The following is a 21,129-nucleotide window of genomic DNA, read 5'->3' on the forward strand; positions in this document are numbered from 1 at the left end:
CAGGAACTAAGGGTGAGGTCTACGAGGCTTTCAAGCCCAATCATTAAACACCATGGGGGAGGGGGGAGGGGGGAGGGGGGAGGAGGAGAAGAACCCCTACACAAGGGGCCAGGAAGCGCTTTCTCCAAGACGGATAAGGGCGCCCCGCCCCACTGGTTCCCTTACTGCCCCAGACCTGAGAGGCACCCTGAGCGGAGCCTCAGCTGCAGTAGTCTGGAAGGAGCAGGTGCAGCAGAGCCACCGTCCCGTGCTCCACAGCCATTTCCAGATAGTGGCTGACAAGAGCACACCTTGTGCCTTGGGACATTGGCCTCTGCTTGCCGGCCCAGCGATTCCAGCCAGGGTTCCAGAGTGCCACGCCAGTGCTCCCGCGGACCCCACAGCCCCTTCGGCTGCAGCAGCTGTGCTGACTCCGAGACAGAGGAAGAGCGCCGAGGAGGAGCCAGGAGCCAGGTGCTGCTGAGCGGCCCACGCCCGCTGCCCCGTCCCTTCCCATCGCCCAGGCGTCCCCTGCCCGTCAGACATTAACATAGACAATGCGATTCCACACAGCGACTCAGCCTCTATTTTTTTCTGATGGGTGAGGAAGTGAATTCTTTGTTACAAGGGCTTCCAAAGTCCCTCTTCAGGGCGAGGCCCAAAGCTCCTCAGCCCCGAGACGTGCCCGCCCCCCCCGCCGGCAGTCTGGTACACTCTCGGCACTGAATGATCCTCAGGAAGACAAAGACTGAGGACTACATGCTACAGACACGGCTGGACCTGAAGATGTTAGGAAAGTGAAGAAAGTGCATCACAACAGGCCCCACGGGATGTGATTCTGTCAGGCAAACACACAGACACAAAGCAGATGAACGACTGGGTTCCAGAATGGGAGGCTCGGGGACGGGCAGCTAAGGCGTGCGGGGTTTCTGTTTCAGGGACAAGAGCGTTCCAAAATCAGATGGTGGTACACGAATATGTGTGAACATGCTAAAGCCCACCAAATTCTGTACTATCGGTGGATGAACTGTACTGTATGCGAGTTATATCTCCGAAAAGCCACTGAAATATTTAACTTGAAGGGCACCTGGGTGGCTCAGTCAGTTGGGTATTTGACTTTGGTGCAGGCCATGGTCTTGGGGTCCAGGGATGGGAGCCCCACGTTCGGCTCCCAACTCAGCGGGGAGTCTGCTTGAGATTCTATCTCTCCCTCTGTCCCTCCCGCAAATGAATAAATAAATAAAATCTTTTTAAAAATTGCTGGAGGGGCACCTGGGTGGCTCAGTCGTTAAGCGTCTGCCTTCGGCTCAGGTCATGGTCCCAGGGTCCTGGGATCGAGCCCCGCATCGGGCTCCCTGCTCGGCAGGAAGCCTGCTTCTCCCTCTCCTGCTCCCCCTGCTTGTGTTCCTGCTCTGTCTCTCTCTGTCAAATAAATAAATAAAATCTTTAAAAAAGAAAATGTTTAGCTTCAGGGCACCTGGGTGTCACAGTCGGTTGAACACCCAACTCTTGGTTTCAGCTCAGCTCATGTCTTGGGGTCATAGGATCAAGCACCACTATCGGGTTCTGTACTCGGGGCAGAGCCTGCTTGGGCTTCTCTCTTTCTCTCTCTTTCCCTCTGCCCCTATTTCCTCCCCATGCTTTCTCTCTCCCTCTCCCAAATAAAGAAATAAATAAATCTTAAAAAAAATATTTAGCCTCATTATTGATTGGAGAAGTACAGGAAGAAGGCACTACTTGACCACACCCAGTGAGGGTGAGGGCGTGGAAACGGGAACACTCCCTGACTGCTGGCACCTGGTCAGAGGAAACCCCCAGATCCCCCCTCCTCCCATTTCCACACCTCGGCACCTGCCCAGCCTCCAAGACCCAGAGGTGCTCGCACACACGCACCAGGATTCAGAGACCAGAGCTCGGCAGCTGAGGTACTCGTAGAAGCAAAACCCTACAGACCACCAGTGTGGCCCCGGCAAGGAGAACAAGATGGGCTGGGCTGCACCTTACCAGTGGAAACAAACGCACTCGAGTTCCACAAGGCCACGGGCACAGTGCAGGAACGTGAGGAATGTGAGGGACGGTCACACAAGAAATTACATCATGGTGGTCCCACTTAAACACACTCAAAAAGGGGTATACAAGCGGTACAAGAAAAAACAAGGAATGATGAACCCGTCAGAGGGAGCTCCCTAGGGCTTTTTTTTTTTTTTTTTTTTTAGATTTCACTTATTTATTTGAGAAAGAGAGAGAATGAGAGACAGAGAGCACAAGAGGGAAGAGGGTCAGAGGGAGAAGCAGACTCCCCGCCAAGCAGGGAGCCCGATACGGGACTCGATCCCGGACACCAGGATCATGACCTGAGCCGAAGGCAGTCGCTTAACCAACTGAGCCACCCAGGCGCCCCTCCCTAAGGCTTCTATAGCACTGATAAATTTTTGTTTTTTAAGATTTTATTTATTTGACAGAGAGTGAGGGGAAAAAAATGCATGCGCATGCGCACAAGCAGCGGGGAGAGGCAGAGAGAGAGGGAGAAGCAGACTCCCCACTGAGCAGGGAAGCCAGACTCAGACTCAGGGCTCGATCCCAGGACCTTGGGATCATGACCTGAGCCAAAGGCAGATGCTTTGCCAAGAGAGCCACCCAGGCGCCCCTCCAGCTGCATTTTAAAAGCTGTTAGAGAGTTGTGGGCATATGATGCAAAATTTCTGCAGCGTATGGGGTGGAATGTGCACGTGTTTAAACTGCACGAGGCAGCAGCCAAGCTGGAGACTTCTTAAGGACAAAAACCGAATCTCCCAGTCTTTCAGGGCCAAGGAGACAAAAGTGCAAAGTCTGGAGGACTATACTCTACAGAAAGGCAAGAATCAGCAGCAGACAGAGTCTTACACAGATGCGGGTCAGACCTGACCCGGCGAAGTACTGCATCAATGTAGTGGACAGCCCGTCACCCCAGTTCCCTGCTGAAGGAAGGGGTGGCCCTTTCTGGTGGAAAGGTCCTCCAGGGTCTGTGGCTCTTTAATATGCCATGACCAGCACACAACAAAAACTTCCCAAACACCCGAGAAGAAAAAACAGACAACAGCTGCAAACCCACAGATGATACATGTGCTGGATTCAAGGGTCTGAAAATACGTGATCACAACCCATAATTAGAAGGGGAAAAAAAATCAAAACTGATCCAGAAATGACAGATTTAGTACATAAGGACCTTAAAATGCTCATTATAACTGCATTGCAAATGTGCATACAGTCGAGTAGAGACCTATGAGCACCGGGCAAAAGCTGCAGCAGTGACAGTCACAGTGACTGGGCCACACAGTTTGCTAGCCAGGAGCGGCCACAGCCCAGACGCACACAAGTCAGCACGAACAGGCTGCAGAACTCAGCAACGCAGACTACCCAAAATGAAGCACAGAAAGAAAAAAAAATGATGGGACACCTGGGTGGCTCAGTTGTTGGGTGACTGCCTTCGGCTCAGGTCATGATCCCGGGGTCCTGGGATCGAGCCCCGCATCGGGCTCCCTGCTCAGTGGGGAGCCTGCTTCTCCCTCTCCCTCTGCTGCTCCCGCTGCTTGTGCTCTCGCTCGCTCTCTCTCCTCTCAAATAAATAAAATCTTAAAAAAAAAAAAGACAAAGTGAAGAGAGCACCAGTGAGCTGTGGGATGACTTCAAGCAGCCAAATACATGGAGTCCCCAAAGGAGATGGAGGAATCAAAACCAACAACAAACCACCAAAACCAAAAAACCAAAAGATATTAAACAACTGGCATCCACAGAATTCTAAAGATGGTCCTGAAAAGTCTCCCAGCCTCCTCCCCAGGACTGTAACTAAGACAAGAACTCGTGCCCACGGACACGTTCCCTTACGTGGCAAAGGGGATTTTGCAGGTGTGATTAAGATCACTAACCCACTGACTCTGACGTCGGGAGAGGACATCGGGCAGCTGTGCGGGCCAGATGGATCAGCAAGAGACTGTCGAGCACGCCCGGGCAGCGGCGGTCAGAGAAGCACACCCCTGCGGGCCTGTGGGGAGAATCAGCAGACCACCGTGCTGTGAGCAGCCACGGGGCTGGATGCCCAGGCACCCGGGGCCGCCAACACTGCACACTGCAAGTCATCAAATCAGAGCCCGACCAACACCATGGTGGCTGAGTGAAGCCCAGAGCCCGACCGTGGGGGCTGTGAACGAGCACACGAGGATGGTCTTGAGGCCAACCGGTGTACAGCTACTTGTTAACGGCAGCGACGCAAAATGAATACAGTGGCCAAAAAAATGACACAACTCACAGATCCAAGAAGCTCAACGAACCCCAAATGCAGGACACATGAGGAAAACTACCCAAGCACATCAAGACCAAGTTGCTAGAACGCAGTAATAAGAAGAGAACATAAGGGGCGCCTGGGTGGCTCAGTCGTTAGGCTTCTGCCTTCGGCTCAGGTCATGATCCCAGGGTCCCAGGATCGAGCCCCGCATCGGGCTCCCTGCTCCGTGGGGAGCCTGCTTCTCCCTCTCCCACTCCCACTGCTTGTGCTGTCAAATAATAAACAAACAAACAAAAAAAGAAATAAATAAATAGAAAGAGAACATAATGGGACGCCTGGGTGGCTCAGTCGTTAAGCATCTGCCTTCGGCTCAGGTCATGATCCCAGGACCCTGGGGATCGAGTCCCACATCGGGCTCCTTGCTCAGTGAGGAGCCTGCTTCTCCCTCTCCCTCTACTGCTCCCCCTGCTTGTGCTCTCTCTCTCTCTCTCTGACAAATAAATAAATAAAAAAGAAAAAAAAAAAAAAGAAAGAAAGAGAACATAAAAAGCCGCCAGTAGGAGAAGTCCCATTATGGAGGAAGGAAGCCCCGACAGTGACAGCCGGCTTTCCCACTGGAAACGCCCAGAGTCTAGTAACAGGGGAGCCAACCTGTCAACCTAGAATTCTTTATACGGTGAAAAGAGTCTTCAAAATGAAGACAAGGTACCCTTCAGACAGACAAAAGCAGCCTTGCGCCGGGAGAGACAACTGAAGGAATCGTCCAGGCAGCAGGCCGGTGCCAGAGAGAAACCAAGCCTGCCCAATCGGGAAGCAAGAAGGTGCCTGGCCCATAAGCAGGAACAACTGCCAAGCTGAGGAGGAAAACAGACTGTCCGGTCCTAGAGGGAAGCACCTAACTCCTACATGTTCAAACAGGACATTCTTCAATAAAAATAGCTTTTATAGCTCTCACAAGAAACAAAGATTTAGAAATGGACAATGATGTGTCTAAATCGTTAACTCACACTTTGATGGCCTGAGGAGAGCCCACGTACCGACCCCCACAGCTCCGTTCTTGACTCCTGCTGAGGCTCTGACGTACCCAGACTCCTTATGTTCAGAAACGGAAACTGTGTCTGTGTTGCAAGGGTTTGATGCGGTGTCCTATATCCCCAACCCCGTGTGCGCTCACTCTCCTTTTGGTGAGAAACCCCGGACGTGCCCTGGAATGTCTTTATGCACAAGGCAGGCTCTGAACTGCCACAGGGGACCAGCGGCTGGCAGGACCACGGAGTCTGACGCAGGTCAGCGTTCACAGCGTTCTCCGTCCGCCACTCCCCCTGCGCCTCAGTCGTCTTACCTTATAGAACACGTCGGGCACGTACTGCTCGCTGCTGGACTCCTTGGCGTAGCCGAGCTCGGGGGCGTCCTTGCAGGGAAGGAGGCACTCGTCACGGACCAGCGCCATGCACTGATTGGACACCTGGTACCCTTCAAAGTGGACCTGGTTGTCGGGACCACCTGCAAGAGAGAGACCTTCACGGAGAATCCACCAGAGGAGATTCAAGCCAAGTCTGTATGTGTTCCTCGTCACTTCGGACCCACAGAACAAATAAACCCTCAAGACTCTATCTTGGGTAGGAATTCAAAAGCATCTGACGGCAACCTGACAAGTGGCCTGAGCACACGGCCTGGGACGTGGGGCAGGGAGGCACCACCACAGCTCCTCCAACAGGTCTCTACTCCCCGCCCCAACTGCGTGCCGTGTCCTCAAGTACCAGGGACGTGAATGGCAGACAGCACCCCGCATCCCAGCAAACTTTTGCTCCTGAGTGGACGGAGCAGGGGGATGGAGGTGGACGAGACAAATGGTGAAAAACAGGCCAGTGTTTGTACCGTGGTCTCTGCCCTGCAGATGCCCGCACAGCCGCCACACTGTCTTCCAGCACCACACTCGGGAGGTGCGGACACTGCCCCCGAGCCGGGGCCGCTGCATTCACTGTGCCGTGCTCTGCCCCGCGTGCCTTTCACCCCTAACCTCTCCACCGCCACGCCATAAACCCTTCACCGCGACTTCAAATTAGGGACATGGATAGTGCAAAAGCCGCTGAGAGGGAACCATCCAGTAAGTTCAATGGAGCAGGCACCTGGCTGAGATCCTCAAGAGAAGGACCAGCACCCTGTCGAAGGCAGGCCCGGAGTGGAAGAGGGAAGACCAGACGGTGGGGACAGCTGACTTCCACCACCACACACACGTGCACTTGCACCATCGGGTTAGGCTCTGACGATGCGAATGTCTGTTACCATTTCCAGCTTTGGAGAATTAAAGAAAAACCCTCAACATCTCTATTTTAGTTTCTTTGACAAAAACAAAATAATTTACTGATCAGGGAATAGAAATTTTTTCCATCTGGCTTTCAAGCATTTACCAGAAACCAGACCTGGTGGCCAAACCACCAGAGAATGTGAAGGGCGGGGGCAGAACAGCCTAGGAGGGGACAAGCCAGGGGCCTGCCATCCTCTCTCAGCTTCACGCACCAGAGGCTGACAGTAGCCGGCTTCCAAAAGCGCAAATGGACTCCAGAGGCCCAGTGGACAACCAAGCCTAGCATCTCTCCGTCCCTCACTCACATACTCAGGGGAGCTGGCCATGACCACTCCCTGATGTCCCTAAGGCCGCAGATGCAGGGCGCATCACCCCCTGCTGTGCTTGGGGTTGGTGGGGGGTGGGGGTGGTGGAAAGCAACATCAGGGGTCCCTGGGTAGGGCAGTCAGTTAAGTGTCCAACTCTTGGTTTCGGCTCAGGTCATAATCTCAGGGTCGTGAGATCAAGCCCTGAGTCGGGCTCCGAGCTCAGCAAGGAATCTGCTGGAGATTCTCTCTCTCTGCCCCTCCACACATGCACTCTCTCTCTCTCTCTCTCAAATAATTTATTTTTTTAAAGATTTTATTTATTTATTTCACAGAGAGATAGCGAAGAGTAGGAACACAAGCAGGGGGAGTGGGAGAGGGAGAAGCAGGCTTCCCTGCGGGGCAGGGAGCCCGATGTGGGGCTCGATTCCAGGACTCTGGGATCATGACCCAAGTTGAAGGCAGACGCTTAACAAATGAGCCACCCAGGCGCCCCTAATTTTTTTTTTTAAAGCAACATTAATCTGGGGCACCTGGGTTGCTCAGATGGTTAGGCATCTTCCCTTCTCAAGTCAATCTGCCAAGGAAACCTGCACGTGGGAGGAAAGGGCCTGTAGCAGAAGAACTCTGTGCCTGGGACACAGTCTCAGGAAGGGACTCTCACGGCCCAGAGACATGGATGGCCAGCCCACCAAGACAGGGAGTTTAAACTTAGGCTCAGTGATGCATTCTCCTTCCACTAGATCCTTCAAGTTCACACATAAACCCCACAGTTAATCATGACTCTCTTCCTCCACCAGTCTCAAGCTAGAGTTGTTCTTGGCAGGGAGAGGCAAGGCCAAGCGTGCAGCTTCAGCAGCAGCTCTCAGGGAGCTGCAAGCACAGTGCCTGCAGAAGCACCATAAATCCCAGATGCAACAGTCTCCTGGGAGATGGCCACACACGGGGGGATGGACACACAGACACACACACACACATCTGCTCCTTCCTGGCCCATCGGGGGCTCAGGGATGGGGTGCGGCAAGCGCAGCTCAAACAGCTCCACGGGGCAGCGGCACGTTCCTGGTCAAGAGCCACTGACGCGGGGGAAAAGCACACTTTGTTTGGAGGTCCAAGATGTGCGACTAGTGTGGATGGCTGCCCCTCCAGGCCGCCCCTGGGAGCCGGAGAAAACTGTGAGCCTGAGCTCATCGCAGGGTTCGATCAGGGGGACAAGTCAGGAGAGAAGTGCAGGGACTCTAACTGCAGATCTTGTTGTAAATGATTTACTGTCTGTAGTTCCAAAGCCTCTCAGTAAACTGGCGGTTCTGAAGGAAAAACTCCACGGATCACCTATACTCTCCAACCTCCCAACAAGAGCTATGAATCAGTAACTGAAGGTACAGGCAGCCCCCAAGTAGAAACTATTTATAATCCTAAAAATGTGCCAGTTCCTTTGGCCCCCTGAGTAACTCCCCATAGACCAAGTAATTAGAAGGTCTAGGTTACCATGGGAGCCCCTGGAAACCTGAGACAGCAGTTCTGGAATCCGTGAAAGTAGTTTTTGAAAACTACCCTCAACAATAGGGCACAGGGCTCGGCGGGGGGGAGGGGGGGGTGCGGGTCTTGGGGGGGCTGCCAGCCGAAGTGGAAGAGGTCGGACACCCTGCTGTGTTTGGGGGAGTCCCATACAACAAAGGCCCATTCCACACCCCACACAACCTTGAATGTGCCCTGCACACTCTTACAGGCAAAAACCCCCATGTATGATCTCCGATTAAAATCAATTGTATCTTAGGGGCACCTGGGAGGGCTCAGTTGGCTAAGTGTCTGCCTTCGTGGGTCCTGGGATCAAGCCCCGTGTCAGGCTCCCTGCTCAGTGGGGAGCCTGCTTCTCCCTCTCCCTCTTCCCCTGCTTGTGTGTGCTCTCTCTTAATAAATAAAATCTTAAAAAAGAAGAAGAATCAACCATTTTTTATACAGAAGCACAAAAACAAATATGCAGTGCTGATCCAAGGTAAATTCTCTAGAAGTGTGGTAGCAAGTCAGTGGAGGGAAGGGGACACGTTCAGCTCAGCGCTTCACGGGGGGCCAGTAAGCATCTCAGGGAAGAGTGGCACTGGCACCAGTGAGGTCTGCGCACAGCTGTCAACTCTAGCTCAGTCACTGTGTCGTCCCACCAGGCATCAATCCCCAAGCACTGGCGTGCGCAAGTATACTACTCTGTGTTATGGTCGGGTGGCCACTCTGCTTCCTCTGGTACGTTCACATGTGCAGAGAGGTATATCATCTGTGAGTTTTACTCTCTGGACAGTAAAGGGTATCACAAAGGATCCTGAACAAGGGGTTTTCAAAAGGGGGTGTCTGATATGTTTGAGAACCACCAGTCTAAGCAACTGTACCCAGAACATCTGCCTAATGTGTTGCAGGGAGTGAAAAGGTGACACATTTCTCCCCTTGGTCAAATACAGAGCAGGCGTGGTGAAATTCCAAATGATGTGAAAGCTGCCTCCTCCCTGCTCCTCTCCCCGGCGTCCAGTCTGAGCCGCTCTCCCCGGCTGTCCTCATGGAAGGACCCTGTGCCAAGGAACTACCTTCCTGTAACCCTGGTCAACACTCCCATCCACTCGCTTAAGTACCTGGCCCAACAACAGTCCTAGGAAAATAAATCAACTCAACTAATTCACACTAGCATGTGAAAGATGCTGCCACTGCCTCTCACTCTTCAAAAGGACACTCACCTCAAAAAGAAAGTGACTGTCAATCCAAATGGATCTTAAAAATGAGGGCAGTGTTTTTCTTCATGGTTCTCATGACAGTCCCCTCAACTGGGATTAATAGGGGATCCAGTTACTTGCAAACATGTTTGGGCTACTTGTAAACTGGTCTTTGTGAAGCTGCGGGTGCTTCCTTCTATGGAGCTAGGGGAGGGATGGCTACCATGAACAAACTGGGTTGCCAGTTCAGTGAGAGTAGAAACCAGGTCTTCACAGGATCCAAGTTAGTGTTTACTTCAAAAACATTACCGAAGAGACGATGCTTTCACGAGCTGGTTCTCCAAGTTTAAAACTCCTGCTCCTTTTAAATTGTATAGTCCTATGACCTGTTTTTTTTCTAAGACAACATATGTTAAGCATGTTATAAAAGATTTGGTGGCATCTTCTTATAGGCCACAATTTTTTATTGTGTATTTATGATGTACATAGCACGGAATACAATACACATATTATCTCTCACTCACTCACTCACACACACACACACACACACACACACACACTCAGAAATGGTCTTAAAATGACTCCCACTCATGATGTCAAAAATAAAGAACAAACAGTAAACCCTTTTCTCCTACACAGCCAGACAGTCATCTGTGGCTACTGGAAGGGGTAAAGGCAGTCCTGAGCTGAGATCCAGAATCAAGCTGACGTCACTTTAGAACACGAGAGGATAAGAGAACAGCTACACTGAGTCCCGATTCTAGTGGTTTTGTGGGTAATGCAGTAAGTTCAGGATTTTTACCATAAAACAAAAAGAGGAATCCATGTCCCACAGGCACATTAGGAAAATCTCTTGTAGCTGAGTTACAAATGAAACACTACAAGAAGAGGAACAGAATACGTACCTGTAGCCACCGCAGTGACGAACTTGGAGCCAAAATGTCCGTCTGGAGAGAGTCGACATATGTTAGGATGCTTATTTTGGAAGTCTCCTGCAGTGATACATTCTTCCGAACTCAGAAAATAGGTGTCCTAGGAAAAGAGAGCTGGCATTATCAAGTTTTACAGCATCATGTGGAAACATACTCCTGTTTCTTCTTTAGAAAACACCAAGAACTAAACTGTGGCCTGTCAAACACCGCATGAAACAAACACCTATAGTTCCTAGCTGTTACGGGCCCTTCCACTCCCACCACAAATAATCAGGAAGGCCAGAACCATCAGGCATCCACCCCCACAGGCTGACCTCCAAAAAACACTGGTGGGTAAAGGCCAGGGGGTGTTGCTCTACAAGACACAATCAACAGACCCACCCTTAGTTTATCAAGAACATGGAGTTGAAAATAATTTGGTCTAAAAGCCAGGATGAGGGATGCCTGGGGGGCTCAGTGGGTTAAACATCTGCCTTCAGCTCAGGTCATGATCCCAGGGTCCTGGGGTCAAGCCTCACATCGGGCTCCCTGCTCGGCGGGAAGCCTTCTTCCTCTGCCTCTGCCTGCCGCTCCCCCTGCTTGTGCTCTCTCTCTGTCTGACAAATAAATAAATAAATAAAATCTTAAAAAAAAAAAAAAAAAAAAGCCCAGATGAGCCGCGCAGAGCCGCCCTGCCACCATGAGCCCGAGCTGGCTTGTGACCAAGCTGCAGGCTGAGCTAAGTGGGCACACCCCCGTCTCACCTCACCTTATTCCGGCTGTACCGGACGGTGCCCTTCCGGGTGTCTTCTGAGACGAGGTCTGTAAATATCCAGCCAACCTGCATGAAAAAGGTAAGTATCCTCTCAGCCTCTCCCTGAAACAGGTGATGAATGTTTTCTGGCCTCTGTGCAGAGACGTGAAGAGCATTTCGGTAAGAGACTCCTGGGAGCCAGGTCTTTCCAGGTGACTCAGATCCTCAGCTAAGCTGCCGGGGTTTTCAAACTCCACCCAGTTGAAAACGGCCACCCTCCTCTGGTGCTGCTGGACTGGAGGTGATGGTGCATGAGCAGAGCTCATCTCTTTGTAAGAAGCCCCATGGCACCAACTCTGTACGCAGCACTGTGTCAGGTTCAGGGGAAACCCCAGCAGTGAACAAGATTAACAGAATGCCTACGCCCCAAAAAGGAAGACAGACAATGAGCAAGCAAAGAGAGACGATGCTATTTCAGATGCTAAGGCTTTCTCTGTAAGATAAGAAAATGGACTCCCTAGAGAAGGCACTTAAAATAAGGACCACCACCACAGAGTCCTTACCCAGCGGCTCCTTCGTGCTCCGCTACAAGACTGAAGAGAGCAGGTGAGGGCACAAGGAGCTGAAACCCCCAACACTAGGGCACCCTCACGCCAGTCCCGGACACCTGTCTGTGTGCTCTGTGGTCCCTAGCCCTCCTGTGCCCATGAACCTCACAGCTGGTTGCCCCTCCTAAACCAGAACCGGGCTGGGAGGTTTACGAGCGGGGTTGGACCCCAAGTACACGTCCTTTGGAGAAGGACGTGGTGGCCCATGACCCTGTCCAGCAGAACCTGATACAGAACTCTTCAAATCCATCTCATGCACACAAGACCAGGCAAACGTGGAGAACTTCATTTTCTTTAAAAATACCCAAGCAAACAAAAAGCCCATGGAGGATGCAGCAAAGAACAGGAGACTTGCAGTGTAAATGGGTCGAAGCCGTGAGCAGAGCAGAGCCAAAGCCGAGGTCAGCTAGGGCAGCAGAGCCAGGGTTTCAGAGAAAGACATTTCAGTCACCTCGAGATCTATTAGAACTACAGTGATCGTGAACTATATATTTAAAACAAAGGTCCAAAAGTCACACTAATTTCTCTTTTGAACAAGAGAAACTAAAAAAATTTAAACCAAAATATAACCCTAAATCAAGATGCTGACTCCTGGGGTGCCTGCGTGGCTCAGTCGGTTAAGTCTATGACCCTTGATCTCAGCTCAGGTCATGATCTCAGGGTTGTGAGTTCAACCCCCACGTTGGGCTGTACACTGGGTGTGCAGCCTACTTAAAAAAAAAAAAAATGCTGATTCCTTACTAGAAACAAGAGGACATTGTTTTCTTAAAATGACTTGGCTCTATAAGCTCCTAGGCTTACAAACATATTCCCTATTTTCCCCCTTTTATCTATAGGAGTTCATTTTTCACTAAGTTGATTAACAAAGGATAAAACTTATGGGGCGCCTGAGTGGCTCAGTTGGTTAAGCATCTTCCTTTGGCTCAGGTCATGATCCCAAGAGTCCGAGCACTGAGTCCCGCATCGGGCTCCCTGCTCAGAGGGAAGCCTGCTTCTCCCTCTCCCTCTATCTGCTGCTCTGCCTTACTTGTGCTCTCTCTCTCTGTCCAATAAGTAAAGAAAATCTTTAAGAAAAAAAAAAAAAGGATAAAACTTACACAGCTAACACTGAAATTCTAAGAGGTATTCAAATTCACGTTCAATATTTACCTGTAAAAACCCTTCTGCAAAGTTCCTGGGAGCTCCACCAAGAATGTAACACAAACCAGATCAACAAAAGTTCTTCCCTGTCTTCTAACTGCCCAGTAAAACTAGGAAACCCCACAGGCTCAGATACCTAAATTAACAACAGGAAATCCAAGGATGACGGAAGAGGGAGTGCCAGAGGCTCCAAGCACCCGGGGCAGAAAATGAACGGGCAGCAAGGACACATGAAGAGAGGGCTCCCCTAAGAGGCCAGGCCTCAGTGTGTGGGCAGGACACACAGCGCAGCAGCGAAGCTCCTTCCTGGGCAGCAAGAAGGGGTGTGGGTCCTGCTGCCTCTTTCTTCTACCCTCTAAAGCTGTCCTCAGGAAGTAGGGCAGGCCGATTTCAACAGAACAGTCCCAGCACAGGGATCACTTGTTTTCATTTTACTCTAAATCAGAGAAATAGTCTCATTCTATTTTGAATCCTTGGATCTGAAATAGGAACATAAAAGCTACAGCGCCCGGAAAACACAAGCAGGCATTACAACACGCTGGGCCCACACCTGACCTGGAGCAGCTGGGAGTTCAGTCCCAGACAAGGCCTGGCCATGCCGCCCACCTGTCTGTCCCCAACAGAGAGCCCTGGTTCCCCCATTCAAAGGCCAGCAGAATGCCTCAGTACCTTCCTCAAGCCAAGCTTGGCAGCAATTTCATCTACCACCTCAGCTTTCGGGTCTTCCAGAAGCTCCAGGCTGTTCTGTGTGCCAATCTGTCAGGGCAATAAAGGGAGAAGACAGACTCAGAGGAGCCCACAGCCATCCCACTCGAATTCTGGCTCAGGAATCCCAAAGGGCACCGCTCTATCCCTTGCCAAAAAGGAGAATTATGGCAGCAGAGTAAGGTTGACATCCAGATAAAACACAGTCTGAGCCCTCCAGGCTTTGCCCCTCCTCAGGCTACACTGTGCTTTCTAATCAAGACTCAGAGGACAAGAAGATAGTGACATTCAGGCTGGTTCACGTCACACAGTCTCTCTTCAAGCATGCTGTTGCTCTCAGGACTGAGGAAGACTGTCTACACATTTTTTTTGGTGGGTTCCTTCACTGGGGAAAGTCAGTTTCAAAACTCCTTTGGATAAGCAGTTTTGTTCCAAACAGGTTTGGGTACATTAGGCAAGATTCCACCAAATGTATGGTAACATTTGTTTCCAGAAAACAGGCTGGGAAAACTTGTGTGCAGCTCCTGCAGGGATAGTGCTGAGCTTCACAGGCAAGGTACTGAGTGGGAGATGACAGAGGAATGGAAAAGGCACCTGAAATCAGCAACCCGCTGGTTGATGGGCAGAGCACTGGGCTCAGGGCAGCAGGTGGGCTTGGACTCTGACTGGCTCACATGCAACCTAAACCGGCCACAGGACCCCAACTTCCTGCAGTGGACAAAGCTTACCGGAATCCTTCATCTGCCCTGAAATGCAGTTCGAGGATCATTAATAGTTAAGTATCATACCTAGCAGAAACCCCGGCCAGAGGAATAGGAAAATGAAGATAATCCCAAACCAAGTTATACTAATTGGGTATATCCTTGCAAATGAGTCAGATTCTGGCAAAAGAACAAAAGAAGTTTCTGTTGTTGGGTATTAGCAATATGGAGATCGTTAATACCTCCAGAGCACAGGTCACATCACAAACTCAGAACAAATCTAAGGATCTGGTTTCAGGACCTGTGGCAGCATGAGCTTCAACTTCTAATGAGCTGCAGGTTATTAGAGGTCAATGGTTCCAACCTTCAGGATTCCCACGTTGGGAGCTCTGGGGATGCCGTTCGTGGTCTGGACGCCAGAGGTTTCTGTCTCTGTGTTTTATTCAATCATACTCGAACATGACTGCTGAAACTCCTCATGAAAGACACCCTCTACAAAACTGAATCTGAATATATTGTGCTTCCAAAAGCAGCTCCATGATTACAGAGAGCACACTTAGTGCCCTGGCAGTTAGGTAACCCCGACACTCTGGCAGGGTCTCCATCGCCACCTAGTGTCCCCTTTTAAATGAACCACCACATAAGGCCCCCCTCAAACACCTCCTCTACAGCTCTCAGTAAATATGGAAACTGGCAAAGGGGTGTAGACTACACCCAAGCTCTGCATAAATGCAGCTAGGGAGACAATGGCATGTGTGCGGGAGCCACGGACCGGCACCCCAGCCAGCAGCCACGGGGCCTGCCCTTTCAGACCCTGGTTTACTGAAGAAGTCGGCTCGTCATGGGGTGATTCACAGAACACAGTGTAAGGTGACCAAGGTGAGTATGGTATAGCATACACCCGAAGAAAAAAGGAGAGTGGTATGGGTATCTATATATTTGCTTATATTTTAAAAACTTGAACTTTAGACGTCTACACCAAACATTCTGGAAAGAGAGGGATAGGAAGAAGGGGGTACCTTGTTTGTAGCTCTGACTTTGGAAGAGTGCAAAATTTTTTTCTTTTCCAACATTTTAACTACAAATTTCAAACACACAGCAAAGTTTAAAGAATTTCTCAGTGAAGACCCACATACCTACTATCTCTATTTGGCCATACTCTATCCACCCCTCTAATCACCCCAAGCCCTCTTAGTTCTCCATTGTACTTCAGAGTAAACTGCACACACAAGCACCCCTCCCAAGTACTTCACCATGCACATCATGGACTAGAATTCCATGTTTATGGTTTCCACTTTTGTAATGAGTATGTATACATACACCACATACATATATGTGATGAAACGTACCATGTAAACATTTCAAAGAACTATACAACAAATATATACATAAAAAATCAATCCGGGAAGCCTGGGTGGCTCAGTAGATGATACAATGTATTTATGAACGGGGGTAGTTAATTGTGTAGGGCTGTGGTTCTTAAAAGTGTGATTCCCCAGACCTGCAATAGGAATGTGAACACTATTAGCAACGCAAATCCTTGGCCCCACCCCAGACCTACGGAATCTTGCAACTGTCCTTAAAGCGTCTGCCTTAGGCTCAGGTCATGATCCTGGGGTTCTGGAATGGAGTCTCGCAGTGAGCTCTTGGCTCAGCAGGGAGCCTGCTTCCCCACTGTTTGTACTCTGTCTCTCAAATAAATAAATAAAATCTTAAAAAAAAAAATCAATCCCTAAATACCGAAAATAAAACAAATGAGCATAAATGTGTTACCTAGGTGGTGGCACAGTCATACAGACGGCACCTTCCAAGTGACCTTAAAACACAGTATGACTGCTGGTCCCTCATGAGACACACCCTGAGGATCCTCCTCCTTCCGCCAAAAAAAACACCCAAAACAAACAAGAACAAACCCCACCTTCAACTGTGCTCAGTCCTGTACTGGCAGTAATTCTGGTACTGTCATTCTAAGACAGCTGTGTGGGGCGGGGTGAAGGACACAAGTAGCCCTGTGGGCCTCTCACGCCATCATTTCTGGGGCAGCAGACCGCAGACGTGGGCGCAGGACATACAGAATTACAAGGGAGGGGGCAGTCCGTGTGGCACCTTGGGGTGACTGACAGAAGTGGAACACAGCCAACAGATTAAAACATTCCATCAGTGTTCAATCTACCGACATTGACAAGAGTCCTTATTATCAGTTAAGACAACGTCCTTACGCTCTGGAAATGCACACTGAAGTATTGAGGGACCATGAGCTTACCCTCCAAGAATTCAGAAAATAGTGCGTGTGTGTGTGTGTGTGCGTGCGTGTGTGCGCGCACAAATGACAGAGCAAAGAAGTGGAATGAAGTCTGAAACGAGAGTCCCGCACAGCCTTCAGAGCCCAGGTGATAGAGGCCCGTGAACTGGGAAGCCTGTGCTCGCCTACCTGAGGAGGCTCGTAAATGGCAGCTACTTCGGCCCTGATGCCGAGAGGAATGTCTTTGTGCTCTGTATACCGTCCATACAAATACCCGAAATGCTGGTTCCCTGTCTTCCTCCAAAAGTCAAGGAAGCGATCGGCAACTGTGTGGTTCTCAAACATGATATTGTCCACATGTCTGTATTTCTGTAGAGCAAACAACGGGCTAATGAACACACTCTGTTGGAAATAAATAACTTATTTTTTAGTATAAGCCATTCACAAATCTCCACCTAGCTCTTTGCACACGCGCGCGCACACACGTTTTAAAATGTGCTCTGCCCTAAAGACCATTTCAGATTCTACAGGGTGGTTGGGGTACGGGTGGGGTTCCTCAATAAATTAATTCAGATTAATCTTACTGGGATTTCATCTAAAATGCAGGTTTTCACAATCTCTAGCACAAAAATTAGTTTTCAAAAAGAGAAAGCAGGGAGAAAGAAGAGAAAGAAGTTTCCAAGCAGTCACAAAAGCGGCGTAGAGCTCTCTACAGAGCAAATGTGGGCCAGCAGCACAGAGAAGGCAAGGTGAGCGATCCTCAAGGACACAGAGACCAGAGGGGAAGAGGCCAGAACACTGCGTGCAGCTTTCCCTGGTCTCTTCCTCCTCCCAGAGCCCAGCTCCCTTCTTTATCTGGCCTGGAGAGGTGCTCTGAGGGGGCTCCAGGACAGTTTGGTTACCAGCTTCCAGAGCCATGATTTCTTAGAAGGCAAAGTGCAACCACGAAGTTATTTTAAACAGTCACCAAGAAAGTTCTGCCTCCATGCAAGCAGACAAAAGAGAAAACAAAGGACTCCCCCCTCCACGCGTGCAACGGCTAGCGATCTCACCAATACCATCTCCAGCATATGACCTGAAGTGCACTTGGACCCACCACCGACAGTGTGCTCTGCTAGGGGCGGGCCCCTCCATGGAGGGGCTTTTCTGCAAAGTTTCATTTCTGAGCCATGAACACAAATCTATGGTCTATATGGACACAGTGAACATCTCACCTGTCTGTTCAGTGTGATGGCACTTGGCTGGCACTTAGTACAGATGCCGTTAGGCCATGGAAGGTGTCCCTCGCACCCTGATTTAATCTTGCAACTGATGTTCTCCAGAGCAACAAATTTCCCCCTGAATAAGAAGAGGCAGCTTGATTAATTCAACATCCCAATAGTGAAAACTTTAGCAGGAGACTGGAAATCCTATGTCAAATCCCTTACACCTCCGGAACAAAGTTCTAAGAAGCTAAGCATGTGGCAGGCAGCAGTGGGGGAATGTGCTAAGAATTGCTATTGTGGACTCCCAGCTTCTGTCCTGCACACGGAGACTATGCAGAAATACATAACTGTTTCCCTATAAAAAGTCTCCATTTTCAAGGTCTGTCGCTAACACCCATGAAGATTTTCAAGGATACTATTAAACACCTACTGATCTAACCTGAACCGCTGACAGGAAACAAAGCTTGTTTTTAAGTTTCATTAACTTATCAGCAACATCTACATCATGAGTCCAGTACTTACATGTCTGTAAAAAAAAAAAACTCTGAATCACAAGGAGAAACCCTGATGAGGGTACCTCACAAGGACATCTTCCCCGGCTTCTGGCTGAAATAAAGACTATCCAGTGAGGAAGCCAGGGCCCCACCCCGATGTGGGGTGGATGTGCACAGATGCTTTCACCCTCCGCCAGTTTCCCACTCACAAAATGGTCCAGGAACTCGATCCTGTCTTCACAGGCCAACAGCATGCTGGCCTGCGGGCCCCTGGGAAGCAATGACCGCCACCAGCCTGCACGGCACCGAGAGCTGCCAATGTGCCCCCGTGGGATACCGTGGCCTGGACCCAGACTGGTGGAAGGCTGACGGATTTCAGCACGACGAATCTCTACTCGTTCAATAGTCCAGAAAGTTCCATGGCTTACCCCACTGACAGGCAAGAATGGGTTTCCGGTAGGATTTTTTTCTCATAGTCTAACTTTTTTAAAAAGCCATTTTAGGATGTCAGCAGGTTGTCAGAGAAAAACTATAATCAGGCCAACATGACATTCTTCACAAAATGTTGCTGACTTGGGTTCAGCCACCATCTCCTCCTGCTGCACTGATGGGAATTATAAAATGGTATGAAGTCCATTACTTTCTGGGAAGGTGAACACATAGTCGTATAGTCAACAGAAAGGGGTCGCACAGGGAAGTCCCTGACATGGTTTAAAAGAAATCAAAATGCTCTCAGTTCACCCCTCTCCAGCCACTGTCACAGCCTGCACGCGGGGAGCCGAGAGAAGGCCGCCCCACTGCCCACCTGGCCGAGTCTGTAGACAGTTCCCGTTGAGGCACCACGAGGCCCTGCCGGGGACGGCACAGTTGCTCCAGCCCCTGTGATGGCTGTGAAATCAAGCTGATAAAGGGGCCAGCTCCAGGGCAAAGGGCTGATGGGGGCTGTGGAATAGGTGAGCCGAGATGACAACCACGGGGTGGTTCAGTTTTTCCGAAAAGCAGAGGATGAGCTCTGACCACCATCATACCATATCTCATCTGCCTTCACATACACCTAAGTTGCCAGAGCACCACATGCCTGCGGGAAGTCTGGGATGTTCCCCAGGGGCCTCCAGTGGCCACTGCCAGCCTGGCATCTGCCCAACACGCTGGGCATGTGGATGACAACAGGGCGTCAGAGTCTCCACCCCACTCCTTTTCTAGAATCTGTGCCAAAAGTCACGAACTCAAGTGCTCTGTGCCCAGACCCTGATCTTTGCTGTTCTCATTCGTATGCTCACAGGCTTTAAGCAACACCTGCCAGATACATAAAAGGGACTTCTACACGCCAAAGCCACATCGGCACAGCCTAACTGCGCTCAAGTTGCTTACTTGTCGGCCCCCCCGGTCAGCTTTCGGATGTAGGCGTGGAAGGACATGTGCTTCACAGGAGGTTCAAGATGGTTCAGGTAGTCCTCGTCAAATGGCTGCCAAAACACACACAGTCAGTACGGTCACGCACCTGCTGGCGTCTCGAGGCAAGGAGAGGCGGGCAGCCAAGCCGCTGCTGCACGCAGGGAGAGACCCAGCCAGCTCCCGTGGAGAGCAGTGGGAGAGGATGGGCCCTTGGTTCTCACTTATCATTCCAGGTCAGAACCAAAGGTTTCTTTGCGTACCAGTTATTTCTCTAAGATTAAAATGAATCTCTATTAAATACAAAATGCTCTAGGTCAAGTAAATATTAGGAAAATTTGGGGGGGAAAAAAAAGTAGCCCATAAAATGAAGAGGAGGCTCATGAAGAAAATCAGGTTGGCCTTGCTGCTGTAAATTCAGCATTCACCAGTTACCAGTCAGCATTATTATGGTAACTTTCAATCTCACCAGGACGAATGAGTAGGAGGACTCGGGGGAAAAGTAAATCAAAACAATGACAAGCACAGAAACCGCCAGCCCCAGCTTTGTGTCAGGTTTTAAAAGGATTGCCCAGGGAGCCCACTGCAAGTGCTGCCCCTTGCTCACAGCAACCCAGACGCTCCAGCCATCCGCAATCCACCCAGAAGGTCAGTCCCACAAATAAAGGCTCGTCCTCCTGAAGCCACTTGCACGAGTGGGGACGCGAGGCCCAGGGCAACAAACAGACCCAGCGCAGGGGCGCAGGGAAAGTTCTGATGTGCTCTGAGGAGCAGCCCCTCCCGCGAGCCCGGAACGCACGCTGCACCAGCTCTCACCTCGAGTGGAACACAGTGCACACATTTCCCCAAGGGGCCGTGTCGGCACCTAAGAGCACAGGGCAAGAGAAACACACAGCAATTAGCACGCCCGCTCTCCTGCTGCTGCCCCCCGACGGTTTTCATGTTTATAACGTATGCCGCCCTTCACAGCATTTTCCTACCTGTGTGGAACTATTTTTTTTATTTCATTTATTTATTTATTTATTATTTATTTATTATTTATTTATTTATTTATTTTTGAGTAAACTCAACGCCCACAGTGGGGCTCGAACTCATGAGCCCAAATCAGAAGTCTCATGCTCTACGATAGCCTGCCAGGCACCCCCGTGTAGAATTGTTTTAGATGGTACGTGAGCATTTTTTAAAAATATTTTATTATTTTTTTTGACAGAGAGAGACATTGCGAGAGGGAACACACGCAGGGGGAGTGGGAGAGGGAGAAGCAGGCTTCCCGCAGAGCAGGGAGCCCGATGCGGGGCTCAATCCCAGGACCCCAGGACCCCAGGATCATGACCCAAGCCGAAGGCAGACTGAGCCACCCAGGAGCCCACGTGAGCATTTTTTAATATAATTTGGTATTTATTTTGATTTGTATTAGAAAAAACCGTC

At 50.3% G+C, this 21,129-nt stretch overlaps 1 protein-coding gene across 2 annotated transcripts in view; it reads right to left on the reverse strand.

Annotated features, from left to right (window-relative positions):
- Nucleotides 1-21,129, reverse strand: part of NPLOC4 (NPL4 homolog, ubiquitin recognition factor) — a 61,766-nt gene that overhangs the window by 20,293 nt on the left and 20,344 nt on the right. For both annotated transcript variants that reach the window (XM_027624980.2, XM_027624979.2), the window contains exons 5-12: nucleotides 20,518-20,566; nucleotides 19,681-19,775; nucleotides 17,825-17,948; nucleotides 16,800-16,979; nucleotides 13,632-13,718; nucleotides 11,230-11,301; nucleotides 10,455-10,581; nucleotides 5,583-5,743 (exon numbers count right to left, since the gene is read on the reverse strand). In XM_027624980.2, the coding sequence (XP_027480781.1) occupies nucleotides 5,583-5,743; nucleotides 10,455-10,581; nucleotides 11,230-11,301; nucleotides 13,632-13,718; nucleotides 16,800-16,979; nucleotides 17,825-17,948; nucleotides 19,681-19,775; nucleotides 20,518-20,566 (895 nt within the window). The remainder of the gene's footprint in view (nucleotides 1-5,582; nucleotides 5,744-10,454; nucleotides 10,582-11,229; nucleotides 11,302-13,631; nucleotides 13,719-16,799; nucleotides 16,980-17,824; nucleotides 17,949-19,680; nucleotides 19,776-20,517; nucleotides 20,567-21,129) is intronic.

Source organism: Zalophus californianus, chromosome 16, assembly GCF_009762305.2.
Source record: "Zalophus californianus isolate mZalCal1 chromosome 16, mZalCal1.pri.v2, whole genome shotgun sequence".
Taxonomy (NCBI): domain Eukaryota; kingdom Metazoa; phylum Chordata; class Mammalia; order Carnivora; family Otariidae; genus Zalophus; species Zalophus californianus.